At 46.0% G+C, this 18,588-nt stretch overlaps 1 protein-coding gene across 1 annotated transcript in view; it reads left to right on the top strand.

Annotated features, from left to right (window-relative positions):
* LOC131944573 (uncharacterized) overlaps window positions 1-18,065 on the top strand; it is a 28,593-nt gene extending 10,528 nt beyond the window's left edge. The window contains exons 2-15 of the mRNA XM_059305260.1: window positions 1,014-1,178; window positions 3,774-4,022; window positions 5,596-5,684; window positions 6,299-6,388; window positions 7,148-7,238; window positions 7,862-8,005; window positions 8,748-8,883; window positions 9,179-9,285; window positions 9,761-9,908; window positions 11,168-12,816; window positions 15,219-15,311; window positions 15,423-15,616; window positions 17,013-17,511; window positions 17,665-18,065. Coding sequence (XP_059161243.1) covers window positions 3,848-4,022; window positions 5,596-5,684; window positions 6,299-6,388; window positions 7,148-7,238; window positions 7,862-8,005; window positions 8,748-8,883; window positions 9,179-9,285; window positions 9,761-9,908; window positions 11,168-12,816; window positions 15,219-15,311; window positions 15,423-15,616; window positions 17,013-17,511; window positions 17,665-18,065 — 3,816 coding nt within the window. The 5' untranslated portion in view covers window positions 1,014-1,178; window positions 3,774-3,847. The remainder of the gene's footprint in view (window positions 1-1,013; window positions 1,179-3,773; window positions 4,023-5,595; window positions 5,685-6,298; window positions 6,389-7,147; window positions 7,239-7,861; window positions 8,006-8,747; window positions 8,884-9,178; window positions 9,286-9,760; window positions 9,909-11,167; window positions 12,817-15,218; window positions 15,312-15,422; window positions 15,617-17,012; window positions 17,512-17,664) is intronic.
* Window positions 18,066-18,588: the final 523 nt, after the last annotated feature.

Genomic DNA, 18,588 nt, shown 5'->3' with positions numbered 1-18,588 from the left:
GTGTGGGTCTGTGTGGGCCCATGGTTGGTCTGTGTGGGTCTGTGTGGGCCCATGGTTGGTCTCTGTGGGCCCATGGTTGGTCTGTGTGGGCCCATGGTTGGTCTGTGTGGGTCTGTGTGGGTCCATGGTTGGTCTGTGTGGGTCTGTGTGGGTCCATGGTTGGTCTGTGTGGGTCCATGGTTGGTCTGTGTGGGCCCATGGTTGGTCTGTATGGTCCATGGTTGGTCTGTGTGGGTCCATGGTGGGTCTCTGTGGGTCCATGGTTGGTCTGTGTGGGCCCATGGTTGGTCTGTGTGGGTCTGTGTGGTCCATGGTTGGTCTGTGTGGTCCATGGTTGGTCTGTGTGGGCCCATGGTTGGTCTCTGTGGTCCATGGTTGGTCTCTGTGGTCCATGGTTGGTCTGTGTGGTCCATGGTTGGTCTGTGTGGGTCCATGGTTGGTCTCTGTGGTCCATGGTTGGTCTGTGTGGGCCCATGGTTGGTCTGTGTGGGCCCATGGTTTACCACTACATCTCACCAGTTTACCACTGTATGTGACACCAGTTTACCACTGTACATCTCACCAGTTTACTACTGTACATGTCACCAGTTTACCACTGTACATCTCACCAGTTTACCACTGTACATCTCACCAGTTTACCACTGTACATCTCACCAGTTTACTACTGTACATGTCACCAGTTTACCACTGTACATGTCACCAGTTTATCACTGTACATCTCACCAGTTTACCACTGTACATCTCACCAGTTTACCACTATACATCTCACCAGTTTACTACTGTACATGTCACCAGTTTACCACTGTACATGTCACCAGTTTACCACTGTACATCTCACCAGTTTACCACTGTACATGTCACCAGTTTACCACTGTACATGTCACCAGTTTACCACTGTACATCTCACCAGTTTACCACTGTACATGTCACCAGTTTACCACTGTACATCTCACCAGTTTACCACTGTACATCTCACCAGTTTACAACTGTACATGTCTGTGTTTGTTCACCAGGTGTGACCTGCCGTGAACATGCCCCAATAATGGCGCAGGAACAGATCTATTCTCTGATTGATGACGATGACTCTCATCTGATGTCAAGGAGATGATGCCCTGCCCACCTTACTCATCCCCGGGTAGCTATGGTGGGCATCAGAGATACCCTCAACAGACTTTCTTGTAAGTTTCCTCATTCCCCTCCTCCCCTTCCCTGCCCACCTTACTCATCCCCGGGTAGCTATGGTGGGCATCAGAGATACCCTCAACAGACTTTCTTGTAAGTTTCCTCATTCCCCTCCTCCCCTTCCCTGCCCCACCTTACTCATCCCCGGGTAGCTATGGTGGGCATCAGAGATACCCTCAACAGACTTTCTTGTAAGTTTCCTCATTCCCCTCCTCCCCTTCCCTGCCCACCTTACTCATCCCCGGGTAGCTATGGGTGGGCATCAGAGATACCCTCAACAGACTTTCTTGTAAGTTTCCTCATTCCCCTCCTCCCCCTCCCTGCCCACCTTACTCATCCCCGGGTAGCTATGGTGGGCATCAGAGATACCCTCAACAGACTTTCTTGTAAGTTTCCTCATTCCCCCTCCTCCCCCTTCCCTGCCCACCTTACTCATCCCCCGGGTAGCTATGGTGGGCATCAGAGATACCCTCAACAGACTTTCTTGTAAGTTTCCTCATTCCCCTCCTCCCCTTCCCTGCCCACCTTACTCATCCCCGGGTAGCTATGGTGGGCATCAGAGATACCCTCAACAGACTTTCTTGTAAGTTTCCTCATTCACCTCCTCCCCTTCCCTGCCCCACCTTACTCATCCCCGGGTAGCTATGGTGGGCATCAGAGATACCCTCAACAGACTTTCTTGTAAGTTTCCTCATTCCCCTCCTCCCCCTCCCTGCCCACCTTACTCATCCCCGGGTAGCTATGGTGGGCATCAGAGATACCCTCAACAGACATTCTTGTAAGTTTCCTCATTCCCCTCCTCCCCCTCCCCACATTTCTGTTATTGTTCATCCATTAACTCCCAGTTTTCTGCAGCAGTTCATTTATTGCTATCTGATATTGTCCTCTACCTGATACTGTCCTCTACCTGGGCTACAGGACATTACCCCCTGACATCCCCCCCCCCCCCCCCCACTCAAGTTAGAATCCTAACTCTAACTCAAATTCTTTAACCTACATATTTTTTACCTAATCCTAACTTTAAGAAAAAGACCAAAAACCTAAGCATCCACCGCAGACTAAAACTTAACACACAAGAAAATTGATGCTAGACACTGTCTTAAAACCTAGCCCTAACCCTAGCTCTAACTCTAGCCATAGCTATAGCCATAACACTAACCCTAGCCCTAACTCTAGCCATAGCTATAGCCATAACCCTAACCCTATCCCTAACTCTAACGCTATCCCTAACTCTAACCCTATCCCTAAACCAAGCCCTAACCCTAGCTGTACTTTAAGCATTGTGGGGGGGGGGGGGGGGTAATGCCCTGTTCCCCTCTACCTGATACTGTCCTCCATTTCAAATATGTGATAAGATGTGTTTTTATGAAATATAATATACGAGCCGGCCCGCGGCATAACATACGCCGCTATTTAGTTGTTTCTAATTTTCAATAATTCATAATTTGTGAATTCGACAGTACCAACGCTGACACTGAAAATATTTCTTTAAAACACTATAAGTAGCTCGTTAAGGACCATAACCCCCCCCCCCTTCCTTCCTCCCCCCCCCCCCCCCCCCCCCCCCACGTTTAAAATCGTTGGCTCTGCTTGTAAACATTTAGAGTGAACACAGCTCACTAAAAACCATGTAGGGGTGGGGAGGTAGGGAGAGCGTTCGCAGCTTGTTTTCTAACGGCTCGAAGAAGAGAATTATATATATAGATTATATTATTATATATCATGTATCTTGAGATGAAGGGTTGGTGTGGTCAGCACTATGCCACATGGAGGGTTGGTGTGGTCAGCACTATGCCACATGGAGGGTTGGTGTGGTCAGCACTATGCCACATGGAGGGTTGGTGTGGTCAGCACTATGCCACATAGAGGGTTGGTGTGGTCAGCACTATGCCACATGAAGGGTTGGTGTGGTCAGCACTATTCCCATCTGCCTCTACTTTCCCTAATGTTAGCCAGGTACCATCACAGCTAGGTGGACTCTCCAGCAATGATATCCAGCAGTCATGTCCTAACCCATATCTAAACTCAAAACTTTCTGGTTAGCACTCAGTTACTCTACTACACTCTGTCCCATTGTGTTATCAAATATTATATTCAAGTTTGTTATAAACTAAGTATTTGTTTATGTTTTTATCAAATGTGTGATCACATTTTAAAATCAAATATGTAACTAGAGGAGTGTTTGATTAAATATTTGATTGAATGTGTTTTGATTAAATATTGATTGAATGTTTTTTGATCAAATGACTTAATTCGTGTATATCAGATGTGGTTGTGTGTGATTTAGGCTCCTGTAGGCCTAGAAAAGGATCAAGTCTATTATTAGTATCCTTTTCTTTGTCAGCCTAATGTCACCAAATTGACGATGAGAAAATTTGATTAAGTTAACATCACAAGATGACATCTCATTACCGTCAGCGTGAGGGGCAACAGCTGGCTCAGGCTGGCTGATCAACAAATCCAATCCCTGGTCTACCAAAATATCTAGTGGAAATATCAGCTGCTCACACTATGTCTAGTAGAAACATCAGCTGCTCACACTATGTCTAGTAGAACTCAAGATGGTTGACTTATGCATCTTTTCTTTCCAGTGATGATCAGATCAAGGTGGAGCGTGTCAGTTTTCTAGAGGGAGGCAACTGCAGCGGTCAGTCGCAGCCAGCAAATGTGTCCCAGCAACAGCTCAGCGTGCAGCACTCCATCCATCAAGCACAGGGAGGTCAGTGAGCTGACCTACGCTCAGGCCATCCTCAAACAGGCCTCCAAGCTGACCAACTCAGGCGACCTTGACCGCTCCAGTGTCCTGAGGCTGGCCAAGGCTTACGTCACCCTGCAGCATGGTAGGTCTCACCCACAGGTTAGGTCTCACACCCACAGGTTAGGTCTCACACCCACAGGTTAGGTCTCACACCCACAGGTTAGGTGGTTAGGTCTCACACCCACAGGGTAGGTGGTTAGGTCTCACACCCACAGGTCTCACACCCACAGGTTAGGTCTCACACCCACAGGTTAGGTGGTTAGGTCTCACACCCCACAGGTTAGGTGGTTAGGTCTCACACCCACAGGTTAGGTCTCACACCCACAGGTTAGGTCTCACACCCACAGGTTAGGTGGTTAGGTCTCACACCCACAGGGTAGGTGGTTAGGTCTCACACCCACAGGTTAGGTCTCACACCCACAGGTTAGGTGGTTAGTCTCACACCCACAGGTTAGGTCTCACACCCACAGGTTAGGTCTCACACCCACATGTTAGGTGGTTAGGTCTCACACCCACAGGTTAGGTGGTTAGGTCTCACACCCACAGGTTAGGTGGTTAGGTCTCACACCCCACAGGTTAGGTCTCACACCCACAGGTTAGGTCTCACACCCCACATGTTAGCTGGTTAGGTCTCACACCCACAGGTTAGGTGGTTAGGTCTCACACCCACAGGTTAGGTCTCACACCCACAGGTTAGGTCATTAGGCCTCACACCCACAGGTTAGGTGGTTAGGTCTCACACCCACAGGTTAGGTGGTTAGGTCTCACACCCACAGGTTAGGTGGTTAGGTCTCACACCCACAGGTTAGGTGGTTAGGTCTCACATCCACAGGTTAGGTGGTTAGGTCTCACACCCACAGGGTAGGTGGTTAGGTCTCACACCCACAGGTTAGGTGGTTAGGTCTCACATCCAATGATCCACAGGTTAGGTCTTACATCCACTGGTTAGGTCTCACATCCACAGGTTTAGCTCCAGTGTATTATAGTATTAGTATTATACTGGGTTGTAGTATAGAATAGTATGAAGTGCTAAATTAATGAATCTGCTGCCTGTAATTATATTCATGTCCGTTCTTCAAGTTAACATCATACAAACGTGGCAGTCTTTTGTCCCATGTGCATCTATTTTCCCTGTAAGATCCAATGTGTATCTATTATCCCTATAAGGTCCCATGTGTATCTATTATCCCTGTAAGGTCCCATGTGTATCTATTTTCCCTGTAAGATCCTTTGCTTCTATTTTCCCTGTAAGATCCTTTGCTTCTATTTTCCCTGTGAGATCCTTTGCTTCTATTTTCCCTGTAAGATCCTTTGCTTCTATTTTCCCTGTAAGATCCTTTGCTTCTATTTTCCCTGTAAGATCCTTTGCTTCTGTTTTCCCTGTAAGATCCTTTGCTTCTATTTTCACTGTAAGATCCCATGTGCATCTATTTTCCCTGTAAAATCCCGTGTGCATCTATTTTCCCTGTAAAATCCCATGTGCATCTATTTTCCCTGTAATATCCCATGTGTATCTATTATCTCTGTAATATCCCATGTGCATCTATTTTCCCTGTAATATCCCATGTGCATCTATTTTCCCTGTAATATCCCATGTGTATCTATTTTCCCTGTAAAATCCCATGTGCATCTATTTTCCCTGTTCTATCCCACAGGTCTGCAGTGCTGGGAGAACTTTGGCCATCAGAGCAAATGGTGGCCAGACTACCTGGACGGTGGCCGACTTACACTTGCTGCTCAGGAGGTATTCAGTGGGGTGGGGGGGGGGGTGTGGTTGGAGGGAACATATCTTTTAGTTAAGCCAATTGTTCCACGTAGTGTTGTAGTGTAACATAGTATTATGTTTTCAATTGTTTGTGCAGACGATGAACTGTTTTGTGCTGATCATGTAAAATTGTTTGTGCAGACAATGAACTGTTTTGTGCTGATCATGTAAAATTGTGCAGACAATGAACTGTTTTGTGCTGATCATGTAAAATTGTTTGTGCAGACAATGAACTGTTTTGTGCTGATCATGTAAAATTGTGCAGACAATGAACTGTTTTGTGCTGATCATGTAAATTTGTTTGTGCAGACAATGAACTGTTTTGTGCTGATCATGTAAAATTGTGCAGACAATGAACTGTTTTGTGCTGATCATGTAAAATTGTGCAGACAATGAACTGTTTTGTGCTGATCATGTAAAATTGTGCAGACAATGAACTGTTTTGTGCTGATCATGTAAAATTGTGCAGACAATGAACTGTTTTGTGCTGATCATGTAAAATTGTGCAGACAATGAACTGTTTTGTGCTGATCATGTAAAATTGTGCAGACAATGAACTGTTTTGTGCTGATCATGTAAAATTGTTTGTGCAGACGATGAACTGTTTTGTGCTGATCATGACGTCCCGTGGGAATGTTGTCTACATCTCTGATGCTGTGGAGGCTCTGCTGGGACATGACCAGGTCAGTTACCCGCCCCACTCCCCACACAACTTACATGACCAGGTCAGTTACCCGCCCCACTCCCCACACAACTTACATGACCAGGTCAGTTACCCGCCCCACTCCCCGCCCCACTCCCCACACAACTTACATGACCAGGTCAGTTACCCGCCCCACTCCCCACACAACTTACATGACCAGGTCAGTTACCCGCCCCACTCCCCGCCCCACTCCCCGCCCCACTCCCCACACAACTTACATGACCAGGTCAGTTACCCGCCCCACTCCCCACACAACTTACATGACCAGGTCAGTTACCCGCCCCACTCCCCACACAACTTACATGACCAGGTCAGTTACCCGCCCCACTCCCCACACAACTTACATGACCAGGTCAGTTACCCGCCCCACTCCCCACACAACTTACATGACCAGGTCAGTTAAATTTAGTTGGACGCTCCATAGATACACTGGTCCACCCAGTAAATTTATGTTAATTTATTCCCAGTTAAATTTAGTTGGACGCTCCATAGATACACTGGTCCACCCAGTAAATTTATGTTAATTTATTCCCAGTTAAATTTGGTTGGACGCTCCATAGATACACTGGTCCACCCAGTAAATTTATGTTAATTTATTCCCAGTTAAATTTGGTTGGACGCTCCATAGATACATTGGTCCACCCAGTAAATTTATGTTAATTTATTCCCAGTTAAATTTGGTTGGACGCTCTATAGATACACTGGTCCACCCAGTAAATTTATGTTAATTTATTCCCAGTTAAATTTGGTTGGACGCTCCATAGATACATTGGTCCACCCTGATGAAATTCCTGTACTGGAGGCACAGTTTCCCATGATGATTAGTTCAAGTAAGTGTATAGTGGTCAGGTGGTCATAGCCACACAGCCACTGGTCATAGCCACACAGCCACTGGTCATAGCCACACAGCCACTGGTCATAGCCACACAGCCACTGGTCATAGCCACACAGCCACTGGTCATAGCCACACAGCCACTGGTCATAGCCACACAGCCACTGGTCATAGCCACACAGCCACTGGTCATAGCCACACAGCCACTGGTCATAGCCACACAGCCACTGGTCATAGCCACACAGCCACTGGTCATAGCCACACAGCCACTGGTCATAGCCACACAACCACTGGTCATAGCCACACAACCACTGGTCATAGCCACACAACCACTGGTCATAGCCACACAACCACTGGTCATAGCCACACAACCACTGGTCATAGCCACACAACCACTGGTCATAGCCACACAACCACTGGTCATAGCCACACAACCACTGGTCAGTAGCTCTAGCAAATGATTCTAGTCAGCTGAGTTTTATTTGAGGTTTTATCTTGTGACCTAAGCCTGAGATCCATCAGTTGAATCCTCTATGCCTAGTGTATGAGTATAAAGCTATTGTTTTTTAACCGTGGAAATAAAACACAAACTGGTGCATAATGTGATCATGTTTTTCACAGCAGGTCGACCTACCCTCCAGAGGTCTTTCTACATCAGGATGTTGAATGCCAGAAGGTCAGGGCCACAGCACCAGAAGTTTGAACTAGTTCACATGGTGGGACATGTGCAGGACGTCTCACTGGCCACTGGTCAGCCTGGTCAAGGTGAGGGTCAATGGGGGGGCTGGTCAAGGTGAGGGTCAATGGGGGGGGCGGGCTGGTGAAGGTCAGTGGAGGGCTGGTCAAGGTGAGGGGGGGGGGGGGTGCTAGTCAAGGTGAGGGTCAGTGGGGGCTGGTCGAGGTGAGGGTCAATGGGGGGGGGGGGGGGGCTGGTCGAGGTGAGGGTCAGTGGAGGGGCTGGTCAAGGTGAGGGTCAATGGGGTGGAGGGGCTGGTCAATGGGGGGGGGGGGCTGGTGAAGGTCAGTGGAGGGCTGGTGAAGGTGAGGGTCAGAGGAGGGATGGTCAAGGTGAGGTTCAGTGGAGGGGCTGGTCAAGGTGAGGGTCAGTGGGGGCTGGTCAAGGTGAGGGTCAGTGGGGGGGGGGGGGGGGGGGGGGGGCTGGTCAAGGTGAAGGTCAGTGGAGGTCTGGTCAAGGTGAGGGGGTGGGTGCTAGTCAAGGTGAGGGTCAGAGGAGGGATGGTCAAGGGGAGGGTCAGTGGAGGGCTGGTCAAGGGGAGGGTCAGTGGAGGGGCTGGTCAAGGTAATGATAGCTGCCGAAAACAATGATATTGTGATTACGTTTAACGTTTCATGGTCATTTCAGAAATATATACTTAAAATTGTTATTTTTGAGTATTATTCAACTATACCGGTCTAGTTTTAACAATGGTCGAGTAGTGTTTGATGCAAACTTGCCTGCAGCTAGCCATAAAGTTGACTTGACCCCTGACTTCTCCCACCCTGTCAGGTCAGAGAGAAACCTGGCTGATGTGTGCCTGTCGTGTCATGAGCCCTGTCATAGAGAAGGAAGGCAGTAGCGCCCCCTACACAGAGTGGGTCTCACACAACGCCTTGGACGGAAAAATTATTTACATGGATGCCAGGTTAGAACTCCATTTAATATCTACATTAGAATCAGAAAATTAGGGCAATAAATATCTAACTCTCCCCTCAACCCAAACATTTGTATAACTTAACAAGAGTAAATTTCAGAAAGTTTGGCAGCTAAAGAATCAATGACCATGTATTTTTACATTTATTAGCTCTTACTTCATGTCAAAAATATGTAGGGTTTTAAAAGTATACTTTGACTTGTTAGCCACAGATATTTTCCTAGTAGGTCTTCATGTCCAGTTTGTCTGTCAGGCTAATTATTGGCTCGTTACTATTTTTTTTCAGGTCATGTCAAATAACTGGCTATCTCCCTAACGAGGTTGTAGGTCAGTCGACCTACTGCTTCATTCATCAAGATGACCAGGAACATGTAGCGTTTAGTCACAACCAAGGTACAGTCAGAGCTCATCTATTTTAGGTCAATGAGCTTTAATCAACATAAAACTTAATCAGTTGGAAGCTTTAAATAACTTGACAGCTTTAATTAAATAAAATGTGTTTGGTTTTAATTTACATAAATTTATTGGCAAGCTTAAATTGACTTACTTAAATTTGTAGGCCAGCTTTGATTAATTAAATTTGTTTACCAGCTTTGACTAAATTAAAATTTGTTGGATACTTTAATTAATGTAATTAAAATTGTTTACCAGCTTTGACTAAATTAAAATTTGTTGGATACTTTAATTAATGTAATTAAAATTGTTTACCAGCTTTGACTAAATTAAAATTTGTTGGATACTTTAATTAATGTAATTAAATTTGTTGACCAGCTTCAATTAACATAATTAAGTTTGTTGAGCAGCTAATAATTAGCTAAATTAAATTTGTTGGATAGCTTTAATTACCATAATTAACTTTGTTGAGCAGCTTTAATCAATGTGGGCGGGTCCAGCTGTACGTACAGGATGTACCGGCGCAGCAACGACCTGGTGTATGTCCACACCACCACACAACTGGCCAGAGACAAGCACAGCAACAAACCTAAGTTTCTCTTTTGTATCAACCACATTGTTGAGTGAGTAGCCTCTTAATGGTAGTTGAGGAATGGATGAATTTGTTGCATTAGCTCACCTGTCACCTTGTGTTACTTAGCTCACCTGTCACCTTGTGTTACTTAGCTCACCTGTCACCTTGTTGTATTGCTTAGCTCACCTGTCACCTTGTCATTACTTAGCTCACCTGTCACCTTGTTGTATTGCTTAGCTCACCTGTCACCTGGTCATTACTTAGCTCACCTGTCACCTTGTGTTACTTAGCTCACCTGTCACCTTGTATTACTTAGCTCACCTGTCACCTTGTTGTATTGCTTAGCTCACCTGTCACCTGGTCATTACTTAGCTCACCTGTCACCTTGTGTTACTTAGCTCACCTGTCACCTTGTGTTACTTAGCTCACCTGTTACCTTGTTGTATTGCTTAGCTCACCTGTCACCTGGTCATTACTTAGCTCACCTGTCACCTTGTGTTACTTAGCTCACCTGTCACCTTGTGTTACTTAGCTCACCTGTCACCTTGTGTTACTTAGCTCACCTGTCACCTTGTTTTACTTAGCTCACCTGTCACCTTGTATTACTTAGCTCACCTGTTACCTTGTGTTACTTAGCTCACCTGTCACCTTGTGTTACTTAGCTCACCTGTTACCTTGTATTACTTAGCTCACCTGTCACCTTATTACTTAGCTCACCTGTCACCTTGTGTTACTTAGCTCACCTGTCACCTTGTGTTACTTAGCTCACCTGTTACCTTGTGTTACTTAGCTCACCTGTCACCTTGTGTTACTTAGCTCACCTGTCACCTTGTGTTACTTAGCTCACCTGTTACCTTGTTGTATTGCTTAGCTCACCTGTCACCTGGTCATTACTTAGCTCACCTGTCACCTTGTATTACTTAGCTCACCTGTCACCTTGTGTTACTTAGCTCACCTGTCACCTTGTGTTACTTAGCTCACCTGTCACCTTGTGTTACTTAGCTCACCTGTCACCTTGTATTACTTAGCTCACCTGTCACCTTGTATTACTTAGCTCACCTGTTACCTTGTGTTACTTAGCTCACCTGTTACCTTGTATTACTTAGCTCACCTGTTACCTTGTGTTACTTAGCTCACCTGTCACCTTATTACTTAGCTCACCTGTCACCTTGTGTTACTTAGCTCACCTGTCACCTTGTGTTACTTAGCTCACCTGTCACCTTGTTACTTAGCTCACCTGTCACCTTGTATTACTTAGCTCACCTGTCACCTTGTGTTACTTAGCTCACCTGTCACCTTGTATTCCAGTGAGCAGGAAGGGAAGCTGCAGGTGTCGCGCCACCAGCAGGAGCTGATGTGGGAGAAGTCTGACCCCTCCATCAAGTACAGCATGACAGACATTGAGAGGACCGTCAAAGCTCTAGAGGTGGAGGGGGTCAACTCCCCCCCACTGGTCTCCAAGGGCGGCATGAAGATGAGCAAGTTGACTGACAGCTGTGCTGCAGATGGGGGGGACCTGCTGAGCATCCACATCCCCGCCATGATGCGCTACCCCCCACTGGTTGTAAAGTCAGAGAAAGATGAAAGCTTTGACCTGTGCCAAAGGGGGGTCCAGCAGAGGGGCGGGTACCCCCAGTACCAGCATGCGTCCCTGGCCTCACCCCCAGACTACAGACAGCAGCAGGTGTACAGCAGGCAGGGCTACGGCTCCCACCGCCCCCACTACCAGCAGCAGATGTCCCTGCCCAACGCCATGTGTCACAGCATGATCTCCAGTGGCAGCGAGGTCACCAGCCCAGCCACCAGCACTGGCTCCTTCGTGGACTATCTGTACGACAACTCTGCTTCACCCTCTGTACCAGCTGATGTCTTCAATGTTGATGACCTGTTGAGCCCAGCTATGCCCTCGGTGGGGCGGGCACGTGGAAGGGGCAGAACTCGCGGTAGACCTAGAGGAAGTGGACGAGGAGGGAGAGGTGTGACTAGAGGGGTGCGGGGAACACGAGGCCCCCGGGGCAGCCGAGGAAGTAGGGCACGTGGACGTGGGGCCAGCTCCCAGCTGAGTGAGGTGATGGGGGCCATCAAGAAATCTGAGAGCATGGTGTCCTGTGGCAGCATGTCCCCCATATCCCGCAGCAACATGTCCCCACGCAGTAACATGTCCCCCATGGGCAGTGAGCACATGTTCCCCAGCCCCAGCTCCACCCTAGGGCTCCAAAGATCAGGATCTCTGACCAGTAGTGGCCAAGGTCTCCAGCCTGATGATGTCACCTCTACTGGCCTCCAGAGGATGATGTCAGATGACATGTTCCAGAGGATGACGTCGCTAGATGGCATTGACATGCTGGACACCAGCAGCCCCAGTGAGGAGCTAATGTCCCCGCGCTCCTGGGGCCAAGAGAGGGCCCCCAGTGCACAGGTGTCCCCCTACAGGAGCATGCAGAGAGAGCACGTGCCAGAGAAGCGGGTGGGGAGGCCCAGGGGGAGCGGCAAGAACCAGGACAGACAACTCCACCATTGCGCCCAGTCCATGGACGACCCCTCCATGAACCTGGCTGGGTTTGGCTCCAACACCCCCATGTACGGCCATGAGTCCAGCTACCCCGGCCACCCCAGGTACCAGAGCGGCCATGGAGGCCGGGGAGGCAACGTCAGCTCCACCTACCAGCCCAGCGGTGGCCGGGACCAGGATGACTTCCAAAGGTCAGAGGGTCACATGACCGCAGACACGCAGGATCCAGAACATTCCATTTTGGGAAACTTGCTCAAGGGGAGAGGTGGGTCAAGTGGTGTTAAGTCACCTGACCACATGGTGCTGGGGCGGGGCCACTCCCTGGACAAGGGGAGGTCACCAGGCAGCCTGTCAGCCAGGTCTCCAGCTCACTCCGTCATGTCAGACACCGCCTCGCCCGTCTTCTCCCCAGATCCCTGCCACTCACTGCCATCTGTCATTAAAGGTAACCCCCTTGTCTCTGTCATGTCTTAAAATGTTCTAATATTTTCATTGGTCAAAATACAAACGCTTGTTACAATAAAACTGGCAAAAACTTGAGTAGCTAAGGTCACTCCTAATTTGTCAGTAACTCAACAAACATTGCTGGCTGCTGTAATGCTGCTCAAACTTTCAGTGGTGCAAATAAAATTGCAAATACGCTGTTGTTTTGTTTAAATTGTGTCAAGTTGCTGTTGTTTTATTTTGTTTAAATTGTGTCAAGTTGCTGTTGTTTTATTTTGTTTAAATTTTGTCATGTTGCTGTTGTTTTGTTTAAATTGTGTCAAGTTGCTGTTGTTTTGTTAGGTTTAAATTGTGTCAAGTTGCTGTTATTTTGTTTAAATTGTGTCAAGTTGCTGTTGTTTTGTTTAAATTGTGTCAAGTTGCTGATGTTTTGTTAGGTTTAAATTGTGTCAAGTTGCTGTTGTTTTGTTTAAATTGTGTGAAGTTCCTGTTATTTTGTTTAAATTGTGTCAAGTTGCTGTTATTTTGTTTAAATTGTGTCAAGTTGCTGTTGTTTTGTTTAAATTGTGTCAAGTTGCTGTTGTTTTGTTTAAATTGTGTCAAGTTGCTGTTGTTTTGTTTAAATTGTGTCAAGTTGCTGTTGTTTTGTTTAAATTGTGTCAAGTTGCTGTTGTTTTGTTAGGTTTAAATTGTGTCAAGTTGCTGTTGTTTTATTTAAATTGTGTCAAGTTGCTGTTGTTTTGTTTAAATTGTGTCAAGTTGCTGTTGTTTTGTTAGGTTTAAATTGTGTCAAGTTGCTGTTGTTTTGTTTAAATTGTGTCAAGTTGCTGTTGTTTTATTTTGTTTAAATTGTGTCAAGTTGCTGTTGTTTTGTTTAAATTGTGTGAAGTTGCTGTTATTTTGTTTAAATTGTGTGAAGTTGCTGTTATTTTGTTTAAATTGTGACAAGTTGCTGTTGTTTTGTTTAAATTGTGTCAAGTTGCTGTTATTTTGTTTAAATTGTGTCAAGTTGCTGTTGTTTTGTTTAAATTGTGTCAAGTTGCTGTTTTGTTTAAATTGTGTCAAGTTGCTGTTGTTTTGTTAGGTTTAAATTGTGTCAAGTTGCTGTTGTTTTGTTAGGTTTAAATTGTGTCAAGTTGCTGTTGTTTTGTTTAAATTGTGTCAAGTTGCTGTTGTTTTGTTAGGTTTAAATTGTGTCAAGTTGCTGTCGTTTTATTTAAATTGTGTCAAGTTGCTGTTGTTTTGTTTAAATTGTGTCAAGTTGCTGTTGTTTTGTTAGGTTTAAATTGTGTCAAGTTGCTGTTGTTTTGTTTAAATTGTGTCAAGTTGCTGTTGTTTTATTTTGTTTAAATTGTGTCAAGTTGCTGTTGTTTTGTTTAAATTGTGTGAAGTTGCTGTTATTTTGTTTAAATTGTGTGAAATTGCTGTTATTTTGTTTAAATTGTGTCAAGTTGCTGTTATTTTGTTTAAATTGTGTCAAGTTGCTGTTGTTTTGTTAGGTTTAAATTGTGTCAAGTTGCTGTTGTTTTGTTTAAATTGTGTCAAGTTGCTGTTGTTTTGTTAGGTTTAAATTGTGTCAAGTTGCTGTTGTTTTGTTTAAATTGTGTCAAGTTGCTGTTGTTTTGTTAGGTTTAAATTGTGTCAAGTTGCTGTTGTTTTGTTTAAATTGTGTCAAGTTGCTGTTGTTTTGTTAGGTTTAAATTGTGTCAAGTTGCTGTCGTTTTATTTAAATTGTGTCAAGTTGCTGTTGTTTTGTTTAAATTGTGTCAAGTTGCTGTTGTTTTGTTAGGTTTAAATTGTGTCAAGTTGCTGTTGTTTTGTTTAAATTGTGTCAAGTTGCTGTTGTTTTATTTTGTTTAAATTGTGTCAAGTTGCTGTTGTTTTGTTTAAATTGTGTGAAGTTGCTGTTATTTTGTTTAAATTGTGTGAAATTGCTGTTATTTTGTTTAAATTGTGTCAAGTTGCTGTTATTTTGTTTAAATTGTGTCAAATTGCTGTTGTTTTGTAAGGTTTAAATTGTGTCAAGTTGCTGTTGTTTTGTTTAAATTGTGTCAAGTTGCTGTTATTTTATTTTGTTTAAATTGTGTCAAGTTGCTGTTGTTTTGTTTAAATTGTGTCAAGTTGCTGTTGTTTTGTTTAAATTGTGTCAAGTTGCTGTTGTTTTGTTTAAATTGTGTCAAGTTGCTGTTGTTTTGTTTAAATTGTGTCAAGTTGCTGATGTTTTATTAGGTTTAATGGTAAATGGTGTAAAGATGATTGGTTGGAATTTCTAAAATAAACAAAGAAAAGCAGGTTGTTGTGCTGTTCAGTGTAAATTGAGTAAAGCAGGTTGTTGTGATGTTGACTGTAAATTGTTGCCAGTGTTTGTGAGTGTAAATAAGAGCGCAACTTGTCCTCTGGCAGATGAACCAATGCTGCTGTCCTCCATGGAGGAGTCGTCCTCACAGCTCTACCCCACTAGTGTCGTACAGCAGGAAGACTTGAGTGCTGATCAAGGTAGGGCTCGTCACCTTGACCTCTGTGACCTAGTGTAGTGTCTGATTAACCTTCCTTTGTACCTCTGTCTGACCTTGACCTCCCCCTAACCACCCTGCCGCCTGTCCACAGGGCGCCAGAAAACCCTGGCGGAGCTGCAGATGTTCTCCAGCCAGTTGCGGCAGAAGTTCAAGTCCCTGGAGCACAGCCTGATCCAGCAGGAGAAGGTTATCCAGGCCCTGGAGGGCAAGCTCAAGCAGGTGCCTAAAGACTCCAACCCTGACTCCAAGTACTCCACGCTCAACTCTAAGCTGGAGATCATCAAGGTAACCCCAACTTGCTAGTTTATCAAAGTAACCCCACACACACAACTTGCTAGTCCATCAAGGTAACCCCACACAACTTGCTAATCCATCAAGGTAACCCCACACAACTTGCTAGTCCATCAAGGTAACCCCACACACACAACTTGCTAGTCCATCAAGGTAACCCCACACACACAACTTGCTAGTCCATCAAGGTAACCCCACACACACAACTTGCTAGTCCATCAAGGTAACCCCACACACACAACTTGCTAGTCCATCAAGGTAACCCCACACACACAACTTGCTAGTCCATCAAGGTAACCCCACACAACTTGCTAGTCCATCAAGGTAACCCCACACACACAACTTGCTAGTCCATCAAGGTAACCCCACACACACAACTTGCTAGTCCATCAAGGTAACCCCACACACACAACTTGCTAGTCCATCAAGGTAACCCCACACAACTTGCTAGTCCATCAAGGTAACCCCACACACACAACTTGCTAGTCCATCAAGGTAACCCCACACAACATGCTAGTCCATCAAGGTAACCCCACACACAGAACATGCTAGTCTATCAAGGTAACCCCACACAACTTGCTAGTCCATCAAGGTAACCCCACACAACATGCTAGTCCATCAAGGTAACCCCACACACACAACTAGTTTATCAAGGTAACCCCACACACAGAACATGCTAGTCTATCAAGGTAACCCCCACACACAACTTGCTAGTCCATCAAGGTAACCCCACACACACAACTAGTTTATCAAGGTAACCCCACACAAACTAGTTTATCAAGGTAACCCCACACAAACTAGTTTATCAAGGTAACCCCACACAAACTAGTTTATCAAGGTAACCCCACACACACAACTAGTTTATCAAGGTAACCCCACACACACAACTAGTTTATCAAGGTAACCCCACACACACAACTAGTTTATCAAGGTAACCCCACACACACAACTAGTTTATCAAGGTAACCCCACACACACAACTAGTTTATCAAGGTAACCCCACACACACAACTAGTTTATCAAGGTAACCCCACACTGTTCTACGGCAAATTCCCGAAAGACACTTGCCCGAAGGCCAATTTCCCGAATGTCCACTAACCGGAATGCAACAAATGCCCAAATGGTGTAGTAGTGTCCAGAAAATATGCAAACAAAAATTGTGCTCTAGAAATATACATTGTTCTGTGAGGGCATTCTTTGGTGGCCAATTATTCCATCGCCAAATTTTCTGACCACCTTTTCTTATTTTGACATAAATATACAATATACAGGAAGTATTACAGTAGTGCAAGAAATCTTCTAGTCAATATACAGGAAGTATTACAGTAGTGCAAGAAATCTTCTAGTGTCCTGGTGTTTTTGTGGTAATAGAAGATTTATTTCCTTTCAGACCATGAAGGCCAAGCAAGAACTGGATCTGAAAGCTGTTCAGTTCCAGGAGGCTAAAGTTAGACAGCATCAGCAGCAGCTACACCAACAGCTGCAGCAACAGCTGCAACAGAGGCAGCTACACCATCAACAACAGCATCAACACCTACAACAGCATCAACCACAGCTTCAACCACAGCACCAACCGCCACAGCATCAGCAACAACCACAGCTTCATCAACCACAACAACAGCATCAACAACAGCATCAACCGCCACAGCACCAACAACCACAGCATCAGCAACAACCACAGCAACCCCTGGATGTACAACGTCATCGCTTGAGCTCCCCAGCCCCTACCAACACCCGTAGGATGGCCATCGTGCCGCCCATCCAGCGCCAACCTACTGAGGGCGAGACACCCCTGGGGGAGATGAAGCCCAGCCAACAGCCTGAGCCAGACTGCAGCAAGATGTCCTCCCCACAGTGCACAGAGGGTGGTGGCTCCACAACTCCACTGGGTAAACTGGGGGGGCCAGACCCAGCTGGCTCCAACTCTGGACTGGTCTCATCATCCAACAGCGTGCACCACCACGGCACTCAGCCATCCCCCTACAGCCTGCACCATCACCACCACCACCACCATCACTACCATCACCACCCCATCCCCCCAGCCCGACACAACCCGCAGCATGTAGAGTTTGCTGGATCTCTGAAAACCACCCCCCCTCCACCCCCGTATGGCGCCTTTGATGGCTCCCTGTTCTCCTCCTCCGCGCCCGGCACCCTCAGCATCTCTGTGTCCTCCAGCAACACGTCCCTGGCCTCCCCCATCCTCTGTGACACGTCACCAGTGTCAGTTGACGAGTCCCCAAGTTGCGCCAGCGACGCCTCCTCCGGCTACCACAGCTTGTCTCATGCCAACGAGGCCGTGACTGGTCAGTTTGTCAAAGCTTCCTGTCTGGACATGCCAGCCCACTCCACCTACAACCCCGCCGGCCCCCTCCTCAACTCTGGCAAGTCTCCAGATCTCCTGCCATCCGCACAGGTCAGCAACCAATCACCATCCACCTAGGGATCACATGGTGCTCTCCCTTGTGGCTCTCTGGCTGCCTTGTGACTTGTGGACGGCCACTACACCACGGGCCACTACACCTGTGGCCATCCACACCACAGGCCAACAACAACACTGACTAGATAAAGATTTTTTTTAAAATTTACATTAGATTAGTGTTGATTGACAAGGAATTACTCTTTCATGATCTTGAAGATCTTGTTGTCATGATCTTTGGTTTGAAGAAATTGTATGATATAAATGGGATTGTTAAGTTTGTACATATCAGATGTCAAAGTTTATGTACATATCAAATGCCAGGGCTGTGGCAGCAGATGTCAGGCTGTCCATGTACATATCAAATGACAAATCTGTTTTCTCTTGGTTGTTGTTTGTGTTTGGTAAGAACACCACACAGTATTCAATTCTTACATAGCTTGTACATACATACATACATTCATCATGGGACTATTTATAGAAAACTTGGTGGAGACTGAATTACACAGGAAGTGATGTCACACACACCCAGGAAGTGATGTCACCC

This window comes from Physella acuta, unplaced genomic scaffold (assembly GCF_028476545.2).
Source record: "Physella acuta isolate Inbredline_101_S28 unplaced genomic scaffold, ASM2847654v3 ptg000497l, whole genome shotgun sequence".
Classification (NCBI taxonomy): Eukaryota; Metazoa; Mollusca; class Gastropoda; family Physidae; genus Physella; species Physella acuta.
Note: the sequence above shows the minus strand (reverse complement) of the source record. Positions and strands in the feature narration are given on the sequence as shown.